Source organism: Kogia breviceps, chromosome 3 (assembly GCF_026419965.1).
Source record: "Kogia breviceps isolate mKogBre1 chromosome 3, mKogBre1 haplotype 1, whole genome shotgun sequence".
Taxonomy (NCBI): Eukaryota; Metazoa; Chordata; class Mammalia; order Artiodactyla; family Physeteridae; genus Kogia; species Kogia breviceps.
In genome coordinates, this window is record NC_081312.1 from 93,270,297 (window position 1) to 93,291,540 (window position 21,244).

Genomic DNA, 21,244 nt, shown 5'->3' on the forward strand with positions numbered 1-21,244 from the left:
TCGAGACTGTAGCAAAAGCGGCAAAGCAGTTGGCCTCTAAGCCATTTGGCCAGACCCAAAGTGGGCTGAGTTTAGAGAAGCTCTGGGGAAATAATTAGGCAGACTTTTAAAATGTTCTTCTTCAAAGGGGATTTTCCTCTTTCTCAACTATCAGATTTTCCTTTCCCCTCCCCCTCCCTCTCTTCCTTTCCTCCTTCCTCTAGCACTTACCTGAGTTCTTCTCTGACCTCCATGGCTGTGTTCCCTGCTATGATGAACACATCATTCATATCATCAGTCAGCAGGTTGCAGGCATAGCCAATATTGATGGCAGTTTCTGATAAATAATAAAGCCAATTTCAGCTAGAACATTACTTAATAACATAAGTACCTTTTCATAAAAGTTTTGAGGCCCTTGCTCTATTTCCTTATAGCCTACAGGCCTCCTTAACTTCAAAGAGAGCATGATCAGTGACAAAATACAAAAAGCCCAGGGAGAAATTCAAAGATTTGTTAAATCCATGGAGAAATAGCATCATCTGTGAATCCTCAGCATTCTCATCTAGTTTTTTAAAAAAGCTTTTTGATTCCCAAAATGAGTACTCATGAAAATACCCCAAGATTTTGTGATTAGTAAAATGCATACATTTTAAAAATTTTACCAGAAGTCTCAAATACTGCCTTTAGAGAGCTGAAATACTAAACTTAGCTATTATTCAATTTGATATAATAGACAAATTGAAAAAAAACTCACAAAATGTTCAGTTGAACAGCAAAAATGATCTTACAAAATTTTTTAGTTCTTCCACATGCAACATTGCCATATTTCCATTAAGTGAATAGAAATTTGGAATTTGGCTATCACCTCAAAAAAAACCAGAACTGCTGCTACTAGATACCTAGAGTATTACATGATATCGACCAGTCCTTCCTCTGATTTTGTAGAAATGGGGCCTAGGATAGTTAAGTACCCCCTTTCATCTGCAATATAATCATCTGATTCTAATTTTACTGAGTCGTTAGACTTCAGCGAATTCTATAGAATCATTAGGTTTGTCCTAAGTCAAGGAAGACAATTGATAAAACCTCAGCATGTCCTTTGTAGAAACCACAGAAATGAAAGCTAAACAGTAAACTTGTGGATATTCATAACTAATTGAACAGCTGTACCCACTGATTAACATCAAACTCTAGTAAGTCTAATAACACAACACACAGCTCGACTCTCTATGGTTTATGTTTTGTAATCAGTGATTTGAGTGAACATACAGAGAACTGATTTATCATATCTGCAAATACTCCAATGTTCTAAAAAAGTTAGATAGAATCTTAAAAACGTGTGTGCCAGTTAACTGAATATTTCTGGTCCACTGTTGGCCAAGCAGAAAATCATTTTTGTTTTAACCACTGCTAGCAATAGATCCAAAATGTACTGATCCCCTTTTCTTTCTCAGGAAACAGTATTCTGAACGTAATGACTCTTTCTCTGATGACTTGGTGTATTGTCACACCTGAAAGTGGGTCAGCTCTCCTTGTACAACTGCATGGGCCATCCTGGAATTCAGCCAGGTTGCACTGGTACAGCTGTGGTAGTTGTTAACATACCCAAATATTTCCATACCAGCTGATAAACACCTGCTTCCTTGAGCCTCTCCAAAGCCTACCCCTCCTCTAAGATTCCCAAACCTTCCTACCATGAACAAACTAAAGAAGTAATGCTGAGGTCTCCAATGTCCTGCTTCAGAGCTGTGCTACTCCCTCTCCTAACCACAAGCAGTGTGCATACGAACCAATAGTTCAACATTCTTAATACCATTGTTGCCTATGGGTATAACTATTATTTTTGAGAGGCAATTGAGCTGAAACTCAACTAGCCCCAGGGTATACTATAGAAGATATTTTGTTAGTTTGATAGTACATTCTTGCAATATATGAGCTTTCCTTTTTGTATTTCAACTCTTTCCTATGCAGAGGACTGGGCAAATGTCTCCTTAATTAAGCTTTCTGGCTAATTAAAATTTTACCACAGAAATTATTGCCCCCTTGTCAAAACATCATCATCTATTTTCATATTACCTTGTTTGTCTCCTGTTAGGACCCAGATCTTAATATTGGCTAGTGATAAGCTTGTAACCGTTTCAATAACACCCTCTTGTAACTTATCTTCTACAGCAGTGGCACCTAGTAGCTTCATTAAAAAAGAATACCTCATGTTAATGAATGCAGAAAATACCCATAACATCCACGGCTTTCAATCACAGAGTTTAGAGGTAAAGGGACATGAATTGAAGATGGAGAGGATGATGCACTGATATAACAAGCATTCTATTATGTACAGAGGTGGGCTGGGAAGGAACCTAGAAGGAGGTTCCCTAATCAAGACAACTGATGGGCATTCCAATTAATGCAGAGATCCTGGGAGTTAGAATTTACATGAGGGATCTGATATGCTCAGATAACATATTAGGATAATATGATAATATGGACTTCTAAGGACTTAAGAATCCCCCAGTTATATTAACATGGAAGGGTACAAAGGAGAGCCCTCACCCCAGAGTCAGGATCACAAAAAAAGTAGAGCCATTCTCTTAAATTAGCAAACCATCAGATGCCATAAACTAAAAAGTGAAGGTTCTTGTGCAACATTTCATCCAAAGATGAGCAAGGTGTGCTCCCTAGTGCCTCACAATAGCTAAGCATCCTGGCCACTAGGGCCTCAGGGTAGAGTGGTTTCTAGAATATATCACACTCTGGACAGTACAGATATCATCACAATCTCATGGGTCTGGGATGGTTTACAGCTACAGCCCCACTCTTCATGGCAAGTTTCCCTACTCTAAAAAGGTGGGTTATAAAGCATGGAGGAAAAAAAAAAAGAAAAACACACATAACATCAAACAAAACATGACATACCAGAGGTTGACAAAGAATAGGGAGTCTACTACCTTCTACTCTTGGGGGACTTGCAATTGTATAAGCTACTGTTAATAGAAATTATCCTGTGGCCACATATTGCAAGCTCAAAGTCAACATATAAAGCATGATTCGTTGTTTGAAAGAGTAACATCTGCTGTGTGCAAGATGATTTAGCCAATGGGCTATTCCCATGCTAGATCTCTAAACACATATTATCCCTTCTGTAAACACAAACCATCATGCTTCTAAACTCATACCATCAAATCCCTTTCGATTTCTTCATACAGCCCTGCTATCCGTTCATCCCTCTCATCTATGGCAGCGTTTGCATCTTCAAGCATCTTATGCCACTCTTTGAAGTACTTGTCATCCAGATCTCTGTATGCGATGGCCAAGGTTCGAAGGCCTTCTCCTGCAAATTCCTGCCAGGGCAGACGGAGACTTAGGAACCATCCCAAAACAATAATCACAGCAATAAAACAATGACGACAATAATGAGTAAGAAGTTTTGCACTCAAATTCATTTTATCTCAAGAGTACTACTTAGTCATCCTGACCTCCAACTTTCTAATCCCCTTGGAAAGGGGAGATGATATTTTTATTTTGTTTTGTTCGGGTTGAAACATTCAAGGGACCTAGCATTCCCCCTTAAGACTGCTGAAATGCGCTCTGAAGGGTCCTCGTTGAGAGGTGATCAATGGTGCCCATGACTTGAGATAATCATTTGAAGCAACATACGGGTTTCTAATCTATCCTCTGCCTGAAGGAAGCATTGCCGGCAGTGTGAGGGACCCAGCCTCTTTCAAGGCCTATGGCTCTCGTCTTTTAGGGGAGAAGAAAGGACCCTCAGAGGAGCCATAGCTCTCAAATCAAAGGTAGGAGGCTCTCTCAAGGGGCTGCAGCATGACATCTCACCAAAGTCTTTTCACCTTCCTCCTAATAATACAGCCACATCTAAAATTAACTCTGTCCTACCTGTGTTTATGTTTGAAATTTTCCATAATAAAATACATTTATTCAATAATAGATGAATAAATAGATGTCAGGTGATAGAAATTTAAGGATATAAACTAAAGTTATAATAATAACTCTAGGGGAAAAGTGAGACAGAAAGGCAGAAATGTTTAATATAAATGTTCGCTTCTGGGAAGTACTACAAATGGAGGCTGACTTTTACTTTTCACCCTAGAACTTCTGTAAATATTTTTTTGCTATATTAAAGCCTAATTTTAATAATAAAACTGAAAGTTTAAAGAGACAGTCAAGTCCAGTTAGTTTTTTAAAAAATCATTATTTTTCTAGAAACTATTTTCTATGGAGTTAGTATTTAATAATAGGTCAAATTTATCAGAGGATCATACTCTTCCTTTAGTGTCTCAGGAAGCCAACAATCTTAAATTATACCTCTAGTGCTTTATCCTTCTAACATGAAAATAAACAAATAAAAATAGGAGGCTGCTAGTTGCTAAGTGTTTTACACAGCTGCAATAGCTAGAAACATATGTTGAATGCTTGGAGAAATGCTAAAAACCTCCCACTTTGCCTAGGCCTCCGGTGGTCATTTTATGGGCCTCTACACTGTAAGCGTTTTCATAGCCATTTCTGCTCCTTTGGGCATTGCCACGGAGCATGTCTTCTCTGTTGTGTTCTGGCTTATGAGACAGACACAGGTTTGCAATCAAGCATATATTAAACCATGACACACCCTAATTAGGTAAATGGAAAGAAAAGTCAGTACATACTGCTGTGATGTGGTTTAGCCCAGAGAAACCATGAGAAAACTTATCCAAATTTATCTCGTAGGCAGTTGGTAGCACTTTGGATACTGCAATCACATTGTACAAGCCCTCCTCCAAGACCACCACTGGGTCCCCTGCTGATCTGAAAATCTAGTTACTGCCTTTTATAAGGATCTTTTGTCCTCTTAATTTGTGCAAACACTTCTTTGACTTTTTTTTTTAACATCTTTATTGGAGTATAATTGCTTTACAATGGTGTGTTAGTTTCTGCTGTATAACAAAGTGAATCAGCTATATGTATACATATATCCCCATATCTGCTCCCTCTTGCGTCTCCCTTGCAACCCCACTGGGCATTACAGTGCGTTTCTCTTTGTTCTGCACAGCAGTGAATCAACGCTAAGATGACACTACAAAAGCCAACAGATGATTTAAGTTATTTAATTAGTGCATGAAACACAAGTTGAAATCTAAATGAACATTTGAACAAGGTCGTTTCCTATCATTAAACAATTCAAAAATCAATAATTAAATATAAATTTTAAACCACAGAATTCAGAAGTCAAAATGAATAAAGTGAATGAAGCAAAAGCAAGTCTAATTGACACTACCTGGAAAATAAATCTTTTGCATAGAAACATAAAAAGATCAAATTGGCTTCCCATACTTTAGTATGAAAATCCAGGGCCTTGGTGTTTGAGCAATGGCAAAATCAAATACTTATGATTCCAATGTTGTTTTCATAAAAAAAAATTTTTTTTTAAGACCATGCTAGCCTTCTGGAAAAGATTAAAAGAAAATCAAGACTGCTCTATTGGAAAGACAAAAACAATAGCTATGTTTGTAACCAATATTACCAAACCATCATTCTTTAAACTTAAAGTCAGCCAGAGTTTCTTTTTATTTGTTTGTTTGTTTGTTTAAAGATTCAGGGAATGTTTTATATTAAATATAGGGCTTGGCAAAGAAAATGAATCCTCAATAGTTGTTTTTTTTTTGGGGGGGGGGTTAAAATTTTTTAATCTTTTTTTTAACATCTTTATTGGAGTATAATTGCTTTACAAAGCTGTGTTAGTTTCTGCTGTATAACAAAGTGAATCAGCTATACGTATGCATATATCCCCATATCCCCTCCCTCTTGCATCTCCCTTCCACCCTCCCTATCCCACCCCTCAATAGTTTTTTAAAGGAGAGAAACCAAGGAGGAAATAAGAGTTTTGAGCAATTGCCCTTAAAGTTCATATTGGGTTAAACAGAACCTCAAACAAATAGAGAGACCCTTGAATCTCAGGTTTAAATCAGATAATGTTCATATTAATTCATAGACTCTTACTCTTTTGCAAAAAAAAAGGTGTGTCAAAGACCATCTCTGCTCCCTTTACAAAGCTTTTGGAAAGAAACTATGCATAGTCTTGGGATGTATGCATTTGGTAACTTCAACCTAGGGAACACTAGTGACTCATCATGATTTATGACCTGAATAAAAGAACCCTTAGAGGAGAAAGTTGGCTACAGAGATTATTTTCCCCTCACCATATAAACATGACCCTGAACTATTCCCTGGAGGTAACCATAAGAGATTCCATTAGTACCAGACACATCAGAACCCAAGGGAAAGCAACTCTCCTGTTCCTCTTCGCTAAACCAGTCCAGTCATCCAGGTGAAACAGTCCCCAGCTGTAGGGAAGTTAGAGCAGGTTTCCCTTGGGGTCTTGAGTCTTCTGGCTGGAGTTCAGGAGCCCACACTCAGTGGCTACTTCTCAGCTGCTGTGTGTTAATCCACCTGCGGTGAGACTGACCAGACTCTCAGCAGGGTAGGGGGTAGGTCCACGTGCCAGTTTCTAAACATTCACTGGCACAGTTTCCTGTGGAACCGTTCTTCACATGCTTTCTATTTCAGAAGTCAGATCATTTAACTGATATTTTAAAAATAAGACCTAACCATAGGAAGCAGCCAAAGGGCCACCGTGCTAACCTTATGACAGAGGCACTTACACTGAGATGGTCTGACGTCAAAGTCCGGAGGTCTTCGTTGGATGTATGAAGTCTTTCAAACAGAATAGTGTCTGCTCCTTTGGAATAAAGCTTTATCTGTCCTTCTGGGTTTCGAACTGAAAAAAAAGTTGGGAAAGTAGATAATATTCAGTGAAACCCATCAAAACTTGACTGTCCCTGGGCTCTAGCCAGGCAAGTTGGAAATGGGCATGTTTTGGCCAGTAGTAAAATATTCAGTGCTTTTGTTTAAAAGGTCATTACCTAAGTCACCTGGCTTTACTCCTGTTTTATTAACTTAGAAATATTCCATCTACAGGAAAAAATGTTTTCATTCTGATGTGTACAACCTTGTTATTTTCCGTGACTACTATTCCTGAAGGGCTGATACACTTAAATTAAGCCTTCTGTATTGAGCAGAACTTAGAGCTTTTTTTTGCCTGTCTCCTAATGTGAAATTCAAGACTGACTGTAGGAAGCAGCTATCAGTGTCACGCCAAATGATCTCCATACGGGATTCTAGCCATTCAAAGCCATGGTTTATACATTAGTTCGCAGTCCTTGCTGACATATTTCTTCATCCCCTTTACTCCTTGGAAAAGCCCTTTCATTCTTGGGTCACAATACTGGCTACAAGCACACTTCACAGGGAGCTTTCAAAATTATAGTTTCTATCTCTTCCCACTGGAAGTCTATATTAGTAAGGCTGTGTTTCTAACCTGCCCCCCAGGTTTGGGAATGGCAGCCTTGACTAGGCTCCAATCCCTCATCTCCAGTCCTCGTGCCTTCCCCTGGCTGTTGCACATATTGCTGTCAGACAAATCTTTCTTTAAGCCAATCTTTTCTTAAGCCTACCTTTCCAGGCTTGGTTTTACAGCTTGGCAGACACCAGACACCTAATTATTTACTGAATGAATGAATGAATGAATGAATGAATGAATGACATAGCAATGTATTTCTCCCCTAGTATTTCTGAAGGGCTGATACAATCTAGGACAACTGACTGTGTCACAACTTCATGGTCTGAACACTGACCCTCAAAAGCTTCACCGAGTCAAAGATTATTACATGCTTTCCACTCAATTATACCTTTTCTCTAAAAATAGAATGCCTCAAAACAGATGAACATAAATATTGACTACTATTAGTTTAAGAGGATACAAAGTTTAGAGCTTGATTTAAAGATATAAATACCATAGTACAATAAATTACTTTTCCCTGTAATCTTTTCTTTAATTGAAGTATAGTTGACATACAACATTATGTGTTACAGATGTACAATATAGTGATTCACAATTTTTAAAGGATATAGTCCATTTATAGTTATTATACAATATTGGCTATATTCCCTGTGCTGTACAATATATGCTTGTAGCTTATTTTATACGTAATAGTTTGTGTCTCTTAATCCCCACCCTTAAATTTCCCCTCCCCCCTTCCTCTCTCCACTGGTAACCACTAGTTTATTCTCTATATCTGTGAGTCGGCTTCTTTTTTGTTATATTCACTAGTTTGTTGTATTTTTAAGATTCCACATATGAGTGATATCATACAGTATTTGTCTTTCTCTGTCTGACTTATTTCACTTAGCATAATACCTTCTAAGTACATCCATGTGGTTGCAAATGGCAAAATTTAATTCTTTTTTATGGCTGAGCAGTATTCCATTGAATATTACCACAAGATATATACCAGATCTTCTTTATCCATTCATTTGTTGTGGGACACTTAGGTTGCTTCCTCTAATCTTTTTTTTTTAACATCTTTATTGGAGTATAATTGCTTTACAATGGTGTGTTAGTTTCTGCTTTATAACAAAGTGAATCAGCTATACATATACATATATCCCCATATCTCCTCCCTCTCATGTCTCCCTCCTACCCTCCCTATCCCACCCCTCTAGGTGGTCACAAACCACCGAGCTGATCTCCCTGTGCTATGCGGCTGCTTCCCACTAGCTATCTATTTTACATTTGGTAGTGTATATATGTCCATGCCACTCTCTCACTTCTTCCCAGCTTACCCTTCCCAGTCCCAGTGTCCTCAAGTCCATAGTCCATTCTGTACGTCTGTGTCTTTATTCCTGTCCTGCCCCTAGGTTCTTCAGAACCATTTTTTTTTAGATTCTGTATATATGTGTTAGCATATGGTATTTGTTTTTCTCTTTCTGACTTACTTCACTCTGCATGACAGACTCTAGGTCCATCCACCTCACTATAAATAACTCAATTTTGTTTTTTTTATGGCTGAGTAATATTCCATTGTATATATGTGCCACATCTTCTTTATCCATTCATCTTCGATGGACACTTAGGTTGCTTCCATGTCCTGTCTATTGCAAATAGAGCTGCAATGAATATTGTGGTACATGACTCTTTGAATTATGATTTTCTCACTTCCTCTAATCTTTAATGACCCTTAGTCAACACTTAATCTAATCCAATTTCCTCCTAGCTTGAATAGATGTAATGTACCCTGGAAAATTTTTTTTTACTGGGATTTGTCTAGGGCTTGTCTTCTCTTCTAAGACCTGTGATCAACTTTTATAATTTCCATAACATTTAATCCTAGGAAAGTCTGTCTCTTTCTTTTCTTATACAACAATCCAATTTAATAATTTCCCCCATATTTTTTCCCTCCCATTACCAGAGCTATAAAGGCAAAGTGTATATATCCCACATTTGCCAGTATGACTTCTCTATGACTGTTTATTTCTTATAGTCCAAGGTAGGATATTGGTTCTCAAACTTTTCAGTCTCAGAACCCCTTTACACTCTTAAAACTTCATGAGGACTCCATATAGGTTCTACCTATCAATATTTACCACTTTAGAAATTCTAACTGAGAAATTTTATTGTATCAATAGTCTTAAGACATTAATTGTAATATTACCAAAAGAATAATTATTATAACAATAAACCTATTATATATTTACATAAATAACAATTCTATGAAAAATAACTATATTTTCCAAAACAAAAACACTTAGTTTGGAGAGGGGCATTGTTTCATATGGTTACAGATGTCTTTATTTTATTTATTTATTTTTTGGCCATGCTACATGGCATGTGGGATCTTAGTTCCCAGACCAGGGATTGAACCCATACCCCCTGCTTTAGAAGTGTGGCGTCTTAACCACTGGACCACTAGGGAAGTCCCTTACAGATCTCTTTAATGTCTGGCTTAATAGAAGACAGCTGGATTCTCATATCTCTTTGCATTCCATCTGTTGTATTATCACATGTCATGTGGCTTTTGTAAACCTCCACAATAAACTCATGAGAAAAAAAATTGAAAGACAAATAACATTAGTATTATTATGAAAATATTTTTGTCCTTGTGCAGCCTCTGAAAAACTATCAAGCTTTCCTAGGGTTCCCCAGACCACTCATTGAGAACCACTGGTCTAGGGAAATCACAGACTGATCTTGATTTGTGCAAATCCCTCACAGTCTCTTTGTCTCAGTTTCTACTTGTGAAAAGGAGATGTTTAAACAACCTAACTTCTAAGGTCTTTCTAGCTCTACAATTTTCTGATTTAATAAAGATTTTCCATATCTGCTGCCTTCTCTTAACCCAGCATTAGCCCCTTTAAATTTTGAGTTTATATAAACCCAATTTCATGGAATCCTGTTTAATTTTACTCACTAAACATTTCCTTTAGCAGCTCAGCAAGTTTTATATCCCTTTTCATTCAAGGCTTATAGTCACTTCTGCTAGGAAATCTCTAGGCTAATAAAATCTCAGTCATTTCAGAAGTTAGCTTTTAAAAATAAATTTAAAATAACATAGCAGTTTTAAATGTTCAAGATAACATGTGGGCAGAGCCTGGACAAAGGTCATACATTTTTAGTTATAGAATCTGCTTCCATTGCCTGTCTTTTAAATACTGGTGTTCTTCAGAGATTTACCCAGGATTGACTTCTCCTCCCACCCTTCACACTCTCATTGGGCAGTCACATTCTTTTTATGGCTTCAGTTTTCATCGACAGGATGATTGCTCTCAAATGTGTATCTCCTGCCAAAGTCCATTTGCAGCGCTCCCTGCCTGCACGTCCAACTACCAACTGGACATCTCCTCTTAGATGTGCCCAAGCACATCAAACTCAAACTGAACACGTTATCTATCACCAATGACTAGTTACTCCTCCTATGTCTCCAGTCCTAATAACCAGCTTCAGGACTTCCCTGGTGGTCCAGTGGTTAAGACTCCACCTTCCAATACAGGGGGTGCGAGTTTGATCCCTGGTCAGGGAGCTAAGATCCCACATGCCTCACGGCCATAAAAAAAAACTAAAACATGAAACAGAAGTAATATTGAAACAATTTCAATAAAGACTTTTAAAATGATCCGCATTTAAAAAAAAGTCTTTAAAAAAAATAATAACCAGCTTCAGCATTCACTCAGTCTCCCAAATCAGGCATCTGGCCATCACTCAAAGCTCCACCCCCTTCACCACCCGTACATCCAATCGAAGCCAAGAACTTCTCTCTGACACCTTCTCTCTTGCCTAGATTATCACATTAACCTAAACGTTTTTTGTTTTTTGTTGTTTTTTTTTTTTGCGGTACGCAGGCCTCTCTCTGTTGTGGTCTCTCCCATTGCAGAGCACAGGCTCCAGACGCGCAGGCTCAGCGGCCATGGCTCACGGGCCCAGCCGCTCCGCGGCATGTGGCATCTTCCCGCACCAGGTCCCCTGCATCGGCAGGCGGACTCTCAACCACTGCGCCACCAGGGAAGCCCAACCTAAAAGGTTTTACTCGTTCCCTCAAAACTCTTCCGCAATACAGCCAGAGTCATCTTCACGCTACTGCTTAGAATCCTGCAATAGCTTCGTTCTGTTCTGCCCTTAGATCAAGTTTGGACTCTTTAAGATGTCATAAACAGGGATCATCAAGCCCCTTTTTAGCCTATTTCCTATCCTGCTTCACCATTTTCCCCTGGATGCAACCAAAAATACATTTTTCAATTTCACATTCTCCTTTAGCTTCAAGTTCCTGGAACATGGTAGGTACTTAATAAATATTTGCTTGATTGAGTTGAATTATAATTATGCAAAATTCGTTGAAAGCAGCAGCTATGCCTTTGTGATACAAAGGAAAGAAAAAAGTCAGAAATGGTTCCAGGTTTATGCTGTAAGGGTAAATACAATAGCAACACTGTGAAGGGTGATGAATAATTCTACTTTGTTATATCTCAGTTGGGTGGCTGTTCATACATCCACATAGAGAAATGCCTGTCACATGTCAGTGTGATTTGTACTTTGATAATCCTTAAAAGGTTTAGAGTTAACAAACCTTTATCTAAAGATCTTGTAAGGGCTTTACAAGGAGCTATTGTAATCTATTCTTTAATAATTATCTGCCACTTGCCCCTATTAATAACTATCTTTGAATTTTATCTCTGTATTTTTATTTACATAATTAGTAGCATTAATCCTTCCAAAACTACATACTGAGATTTACATGCTTATCAATATAGTATATTCTATACTTCCAAAACTACATACTGAGATTTACAGGCTTATCAATATAGTATATTCTATACCTTCTGACAAAATTCTTTATAGAAATCTATTTTTATTTAGATACCTCTGGATTAAATCAGGGCTGTTGCCGCAGAATGAAAGTACCACTGGTACTTAAACTACACATTCATGATTCAATGAATGACTGCAAAAAAAAAAGAAAACCTCGGGCTTCCCTGGTGGCGCAGTGGTTGAGAGTCCGCCTGCCGATGCAAGGGATGCGGGTTCGTGCCCCGGTCCGGGAAGATCCCACATGCCGCGGAGCGGCTGGGCCCGTGAGCCATGGCCGCTGAGCCTGCGCGTCCGAAGCCTGTGCTCCGCAACGGGAGAGGCCACAACAGTGAGAGGCCCGCTTACCGGAAAAAAAAAGAAAACCTCGAAGAAGGAGGAGAAGACCTAAGAGGGGGAGGAAGAGAAAGAGGTGCAGCAGCAAATGTCTGAGCCTTCAGGTTGGGGTGTTGCCCAACCAAGCCCCGTGACAATCATGAGGCTAACATTGTTTGTCACCTTGTTATCAAACAGAGACTTGTCTACCCTCGTGGAGTCTCTCTTTCAAATTCTTCCTGATTAAAAAACAAACAGAAATGAAATAAAGCCCGAAGCCTCCATGCATTCTGTGGTAGAACATTACCTTTCTTCATATGGGATCCATTAAGGCAAACATCCGATATTTGTGGTTAGGCTGTGATTTCCCCATAGCCTGTAATGGTGACCAACACTGGGGAAAAGCTAAAAGTTTCCCTGTGTAGCAATCTTAGGTTTTGTCAACACCCTCAGAGCAAAGAGAAACCAGTTCTGGGCCAACCCAACATCAATAACACTTCCCTTGAAGCTGTAAATAGAAGATAGTTCGATAGTTCCTACTGATACAACATTAGGCCAACACCCAGAGCAGCATATGTGCTCATCAGTAACACTGAGAGTGACTGCCTACAGCCTGTTGTCAAAAAAAATAAAAATAAACATCCTCAGATGATGTTTGGTTCCTGCTGAGAGCAATCTCCCAGAGCTAGTTTCTAGTAGAGACCAAAAGCCCTGCTATTACATATACACACGTTTTTCAGAGTAAAAATTGATTTAATATGATGATCAGGATATTCATAAGTTACAAGGTGTTGGTTTAAATGTTATTTAATGAACATTCATAGAGAACCCACTGTGTGCTAAGCTCTGTGCTTGGCCCTGAGTAATTTATGAAGACTACGGCACAGCTCCTGCCTTCAGGTAGCACCACTCTAATAACTGAGAAAATCGTGAGCATCCTGGGATTGGCATCACACTGGTGCTATGAACAAGGTGCTCTGGGGAACAAAGGAGAATGTGGTTATTCGGAGGGTAGGAAAAGAATTGAGAGAACAGGTAATACCTGAATCAGACATTACCAGATGAGTATGAGTTTTCCAAGAAGAGAAGAGGAGAAAAGGAGAGGTCTAGGCTGAGGAAATAGTACATGCAAACGGTGTGAAAGTGCACAATGCATGCTAGGAATGGTGAGGTCTAGCGAGGCTGGAGCACATAGTTTCAGGAAGTGGAAGAAAAGCAGCTTGAGGTCAGATTGCAAACAATCTTGAATGTCATGCTAAGCACATCCTTTAAGTTCTAGGAAACCAGCAAGATTTTTTAAGGTGGTGATGGCAAAATCAGGCCAATGTTTTAAAAAGAATACCCTGGTGTCAGCATAGAGGATTCTTTTAAGGGGAAACAGGTTTAAAGATATTGCAGTAATACAAGCAAGCAGTGATGAGAGGATTAACTAAAGCAGTGGCACTGGGAATTAAGAGAAAAGGACAGTAGGCTTTTATGATAAAAACGGGTTTTTGAGGCTATTTTTAGAAAGATTACTCTGTTGCCTTGAGGAGGAGAGACTTAGAAACAGGATGACTACTGAGGATCCTATAGACAAGGCAAGAGATGCTGAAGCCTGAACGAAGAGAGTAGCAGAGTATCTCAGGGGAAAATAATGAGCAGTATTTGAGGATCTCCTAGTCCAGGGCAATGGTTCCCAGACTGGTTCTCTGCCCAGCAGCATCTGCATCAACAATACCTGAGAGCCTGTTAGACATGCAAACTTTTAGGCCTCACCCCAGGCCTACTGAATCAGAAACTCTAGGGCCTAGGCCCAGCAATTTGCATTTTAACAAGCCCTCCTGGTGGTTCTGATGGGAGCTGAAGTTTCAGAATCACTAGCCTAGGGGCAAAAAGGAGATGGAAGTAACAAAAGCAAGTGAGCTACAATAGGGATTAAGAGGCTAGATGTTGGAGAAAGATGTTCAAATATATGAAACCTGAGTTCAGATATTTCCTCTGCATCTTGCTGCACTTGTAACAAGTTGTGTGACAATCTTGGGCAGGATACTTAAAATCTTTGAGCCTTAATTGCCTCATCTCCTGATTGGGGGTAATACACTATCACAATAATTTCATAAAATAATTCATTGTAAAGTGTTCAGTGCACTCACACAGGCATATAGCAAAAGGCAGTTAACAATTTTAATAAGAACTACATAAAGAGCAATAGTTGTGGGAAAGAAAGTTCTATATTAGACATAAAATTTGAGGTAACTGTAGTACAGCCCAGTGGGAGAATCCAGGAGAAGACTGAAAGAGTGTGTGGGGACCTCAGAGAGAGATTGAAACTGAAGAACAATATGGGAAGGACACAGAACATAGGCAATAGCTACCACCATGTGAGTGGTCAAGATTATCCAAGGAGAGCACAGGAAGTGAGAAGAGAAAAGGACACCAACACTGAAGAGTGGGACAAAGAATAGTCAGCTTGAAAAGGAGCTTGAGAACAAAAACACAGGACAAGAGGAGAACCAGGAGCCAGTGAGCTCAAAGAGGCCAAAAGAGGAGTGTCAAGAGAAGAAGGTCAACAGTCCCGAATTAACTGTTTAAAAAGATAGAGAGATGATAGTAGAAGATAGATGTTAGATAGATAGATAGATAGATAGATAGAAAGAAAGGAAGGAAGGGGAGAGAGAGAGAGAAAGGGAGGGAGAGAGAGAGAGAGATAGAGAGAAAGAAAGAAAGAAAGAAAGAAAGAAAGGAAGAAAGGAAGAAAGAAAGAAAGAAAAAGGAAGGAAGGGAGAGAGGGAGGGAGAGAAAGAAAGAGAGGGAGGCAGAGAAAGAAAGAGAGAAAGAAAGAAGAAAGGAAGAAAGAAAGAAAGACAGGAAGGAAGGAAGGAAGAAAAGGAAAGAAAGGGAGAGAGAGGAAAAGAAAGAGAGAGAAAGGAAAAGGAAAGAAAGAAAGAAAAAGAAAGAGAAAGAAAGAAAGAGAGAGGAAGGGCTATTGCATTGGGCAGTTATGAGGTGACTGCAAACTTCTGAGAAGGCATTTCTTTTTGAACAGTGGAAGCAGAAGACTGACTCTAATAGGCTGAAAATAGAAATCAAGGTAAGGATCAAAAACTGACCTTGAAAAATTAAGTTGTGATGGAAAGAAGAAAAATGGGGTGGCAGAATCAGTGGAGGTCAGAACATGAACAATATCTTTAAGGAAAGTGGATGATGACAGAGTTGCAGGCTGAAGGAAGGAGCCAGTGACGAAGAATAAGGAGCAAGCAGGGAAGGAAAAGGGATGGGAACAGGTAGAATCTTTAGCATTGAAAAGGAGCAAGAGAGTGCCATGGACATATATACACTACCAAATGTAAAATAGATAGTTAGTGGGAAGCAGCTGCATATAGCACAGGGAGATCACCTCTGTGCTTTGTGACCACCTAGATGGGTGGGATAGGGAGGGTGGGAGGGAGACACAAGAGGGAAGAGATGTGGGGATATATGTATATGTATAGCTGATTCACTTTGGTGTAAAGCAGAAACTAACACACCATTGTAAAGCAATTATACTCCAATAAAGATGTAAAAAAAAAAAAAAAAAGAAAAGGAGCAAGAGGAATTTTTCTCTGAATCAGGAAAAAGACTGAGTAAAGTTATAGCTTGGGGATGAAGGAGGAAGATGGGGAAACGGGTAAGGTGATCGAGTGCATCTCTGAGGGCCTCTTTTTTTAGAGAAATAGCAGATGAATTTAGCTTCCAAGAGTAAAGGAGATTCATGGCAAGGTTGGGGACTTGAGGAAAGGGCAAAGATTTAGAACACCTGTTATAAGGACTGGAAAAAGGAGCAAAATAAGAATGAGAGGGACACCGATGCAGCACTGAGGGTTAGCACTGACTTAGGAAAGCATGGACTCATTGTGGTACTAAATTCAATAATGGGTGATCATCTCCAGCAATGCAAGTGAACAGAGTAAATGGATAATAATGAGAAGACTGATGATGATTTTCACAAAACAACAATATCAACAATAACTGGCATGTGCCAAGTAATTCAGGAACTCATCCTGAGCCAGTGCTGTGTAGTGAATGACCTTCCTTCATAGACAGACCTCCTAGATTTAAACCCTAGCTATTCTATCTCAAGCTATATGACCTTGGGAAAGTTACTCAACCTCTCTGTTTCAGTTCTGTTCTCTTTTAAATGGGCATAAAAATAATAGTACCTACTTTGTAGGGTTGTTGTGACAATTAAATCAGTTCATTCATGTATAGCACTTAGACCAGTACTGGACACACAATAAGCACTTGTTACATGTTAGTTATACTCACCATACTGAGTTGAGGCTAAGTTGAGGATAACAGAAGTTCAAAGGTTAATAAATATCACAACTCTCAGCACATAACCAAGAGTAAAATCATCCTTGAGTAGTTTCCATATAACCATAGTACTATCAAGAGATCAAATACTCTCAGCAACCAACCATACCTATGACAGACATCCTTTTTCTGAAATTGTTGAAATCCAAAAAGGCAAGCAATTGATAAGTAACTAGTGTTCCCAATTCTTCTATTGTTATTGTTTCTGGGGTCCGAGACTTAAAAATGAACCCCAAATTTTTTGCAGCAGTTACTAGAGCCCCTTCATCAGGTGACTGAACTTGGTAAATCATCTCTCCTAAAAGGAAAAGAAAACAGTGGATTAAATAACAACAAAAAAAGGAAAAGAAACAAGGTATTAATACTGAGAATAATAACATTCATAGAACACCAATGCCAATTCCAACTCATTCTATAACACCCAACCCAAGTGTCAGCTCTAGAAATCAGACCTCTTCCACTCACCAATCAGGTGACCAGGTGCCTGTGCTGTGGATCCACAGGACACCATGTATACCACCACTGGAACCCTTGTCATCTTACAGGAAAAGGCTCATTCCTGAGCCTGCCTCCCTATTATGCTGAAAGTTTCTTAGGGCAGAGACCACACCTTTGTATTTTCAGTGACTAGAAATGTGCCATGAAAGTTTCACAAACTAAAACACTTTATATATATTAATGCACATAATCCTCATGGCAATGAGGCAGGGATTATTAAAATTATTACAGGCATACCTTGGAGATAGCGCAGATTTAGTTCCAGACCACTGCAATAAAGCGAGTCACATGAAATTTTTGGTTCCTCAGTGCATATAAAAGTTACATTAACATTATACAGTAGTCTATTATATGTGTAATAGCATTATATATAAGAATGTACATACTTAATTTAAAAATACGTTATTGTGAGAAAATGTTAATCATCATCTGAGCCTTCAGTGAGTCATAATCTTTTTGCAATAGTAACATCAAAGATCACTGTTCACCATGATCACCATGACAAATATAATAATAATGAAAAAGTTTAAAATATTATAAGAATTACCAAAATGTGACATAGTGACACAAAGGGAGCAAATGCTGTTGGAAAAATGGTGCCAACAGACTTGCTTGATGCAGGGTTGCCACAAACCTTCAATTTGTAGAGAACATAGTATATGTGAAAGCAATAAAATGAGGTATGCCTGTATTTCCATTTTATACTGGTGAAAACTATGACTGAAAATATTATGTGATTTTTGCAAGATCACACAGCCAGAGTGACAGAGCAGACATTCCAAATTCCCTTCAGTCTGCTACTAATGACCATTTTATGAGAATGCATACAAGAAATCCCTGGAAATGTAAGGAATCAAACCAGGATGTTAATGATTGGTATCTGGTATTGTGTATGTGTTGGAGTGAGGGTGAGAGGGGAGAAGAGAGGAAAAGAATGAAATGGGGGGAAAAAACATAAAAATACACTTTAAAAGCAGCATGAATAAAGTAAGCCTTTCTATATAAAATTGTACTACCTTTGTATGTAAAAATAAATTAGAAAAAGTAGGCAGAGCTAGATCCATATTTACTGATTTATAGTAACGTCCAAGATAAATTGTTCAGAAAACTAGTTGCATATTAATCTATATATTATATTCCTTTTTGTTAAAAACAAACCACCTACACATCTACATATATTCATATATATACGAGCAAATAGAAAGTGTGAAAGTATGCACACCAAATGTTAACATTGGTTACCCCTGTAGAGGTGGAATTAAAATTCAGGGAAGAAATTATTAGCTCTGCCTTTATAAATCTTTGTATTGTATGGTTTCACTTGCTACAATAGGCATAAATTAATTTTTGAAATTCCAAAAAGAAAAAAATTAAAGCAATTTCTTGATCTACCCATGAAATGATATGATAACTCCCACTTCTGGCAACACTGTGGAGTAGGTGCCAGGATCAACCTCCCCTGTTGCAAAGAGCTACATAGCCCATAAAGACAAAACATTTAAATATTTGTGAATGCACACAGGACTGGCTAGAAAACAGTCATTGTTCAGGTTAAAGACCGGAAAAAAAAAATGGAATAAATGAAGGGCATTTTCTAAACCAAGAGAACTTGCTCATTGGTTTCCAGTCTCTCAAGGCTTTGGTTAGAAAAGACACAGGCCAGGGAAAGAAGTCTAATGGGAGACCACCTCTTAAAACTGAGCCCCTAGAAAGGATATTCTCTCAGTATAAAGGTAAACTGAAAAGCAGTGCCCACTTTAAGACTCATGTACCACAATGTTCATTGCAGCTCTATTTACAACAGCCAGGACATGGAAGCAACCTAAATGTCCATCGACAGATGAATGGATAAAGAAGATGTGGCACATATATACAATGGAATATTACTCAGCCATAAAAAGAAACGAAATTGAGTTATTTGTAATGAGGTGGATAGACCTGGAGTCTGTCATACAGAGTGAAGTAAGTCAGAAAGAGAAAAACAAATACCGTATGCTAACACATATATATGGAATCTAAAAAAAAAAAAAAAGGCTCTGCAGAACCTAGGGGCAGGACAGGAATAAAGATGCAGACGTAGAGAATGAACTTGAGGACATGGGGAGGGGAAAGGGTAAGCTAGGACAAAATGAGACAGTGTCATGGACTTATATACACTACCAAATGTAAAATAGATAGCTAGTGGGAAGCAGCCACATAGCATAGGGAGATCAGCTCGGTGCTTTGTGACCACCTAGAGGGGTGGGATAGGGAGGGTGGGAGAGAGACGCAAGAGGGAAGGGATATGGGGATATATATACGTATATGTATAGCTGATTCACTTTGTTATAAAGTAGAAACTAACACACCATTGTAAAGCAATTATACTCCAGTAAAGATGTTTAAAAAAAAAAGAAGAATGAATATTGTCAGTAAACTAGAAATCTGAGAAATGTCTGAAAGATAAAAAGTAGATCTGATAAATGAAGAAATAAGGAAGGAGAAAAACACAGCTCAAAGCATTTGAAAAAGAAAATTAATACAGAGGTCAAAGCAACCCCCAAAGAGTCTCCAAATTATAGTCAACAAATGAGAAAAGCAGAAGTGGTCTTGGAAGCACCATGAATAAAATTATTTGAAGAATTCCATTCAGCTCTCCCAGACCATTTGGGCTCCTCCTCCTGCCAGCTTACTCCGAACAGCAGGCTGCAGTGACATTTGCCCCAGGATGAAACCTTGAAAATGTTCTTCTACACAAAGTACACAATCCACCTAAGGAAACTTTTAAGATTTGAATGCTGGGGCTGGAGACCAAAGCTGAAAACAGCCAGAAGTAGCTTTAGAATTCCACAAGGATAAAAGAAATAAATTAATGAGAGAAAGGAACTCCATGACTGATATTTTCTTCCAGCCCAGACTTTAGGTATAACTTTGTCTCACATTAGGGTTCTGGCACAGACTCCTAGCACTAGATCTGAAAAAGTAAGTTAGCTAAACTGAGTTATCATAGGAATTCCAGGAGAGGGGAACCCCATACCCAGAAGATGATCTATGTATTGTGCCTCTCCCCCACAATCTTGGGAGACAGGCCACTATAATCAGAACCTACATTCACCAAGAGGCAAACAGGGATTCTCAAACACAAGTAGGAACAGGCAACCACAAACCAGCAAACATTTGAGAACAACATGAAAGTTAGACACAGAACTCAAAAAACAACATTCCGTAAAATGAAACATAATAGAGGAAACAAGAGAAGATTTCAAATTAAGAATAATTAATATCCTCAAAGAGATCTAAGAAAATATCATGATATTGAAATAAAAACAGATAGCTATTAAAATAAAATAGAGCTTTAAAAATGAAATAAACTCAAAGCCAGAGATAAAAGAAATTTACTTGAAGGCATTGTGCTATCCTCAGATACATTAGTATTATAAATATCAGTTTAAGTTATAAATATAATTATGTGAATCCTCACAGCAATTAAAATCAGAGGAATGAGTTAGTCCAGCATCATCAAGGACAAAACTATGGCTTGAATGCAGTCCCAACAACGAAAAAAAGAAGAAAAAAATATATATAGAGAAAGAAAACATATATTCAAATGTACATATGCATATACATATACACACATACATATATATATATATCACACACAAACATATATACAGTCTGCAGACTATATATATTTCACTTTTGAGTTGAAATTACTTGAGTGGTAATTTTCACCCAACAGGTGATAGTAGAAAGAAATAAAATTTGTAAATGGAATAGACTGGGCCCAAATGGAGCAAGAAGCCAATTCACCGTCCATTGTCTACCTGCCTCATTGCTTCAATATTAAAGTGGCCCAGGTGATTTTGTTCTCTTCTGTGAACCTGAGCTTTGAACAACCATCCTGGTAGTGTGGAACTTGTTCATAATGGGGACTAAACACAAGTATTCTATCAG

The 21,244-nt window shown here is 38.4% G+C and overlaps 1 protein-coding gene across 1 annotated transcript in view; it reads right to left on the bottom strand.

Moving 5' to 3' along the window:
- The window catches only part of ATP8B4 (ATPase phospholipid transporting 8B4 (putative)), a 142,479-nt gene that overhangs the window by 57,906 nt on the left and 63,329 nt on the right, over positions 1-21,244 (bottom strand). Inside the window, exons 10-14 of the mRNA XM_059057924.2 lie at positions 16,923-17,111; positions 6,630-6,745; positions 3,153-3,317; positions 2,056-2,167; positions 211-316 (exon numbers count right to left, since the gene is read on the bottom strand). Coding sequence (XP_058913907.2) covers positions 211-316; positions 2,056-2,167; positions 3,153-3,317; positions 6,630-6,745; positions 16,923-17,111 — 688 coding nt within the window. The remainder of the gene's footprint in view (positions 1-210; positions 317-2,055; positions 2,168-3,152; positions 3,318-6,629; positions 6,746-16,922; positions 17,112-21,244) is intronic.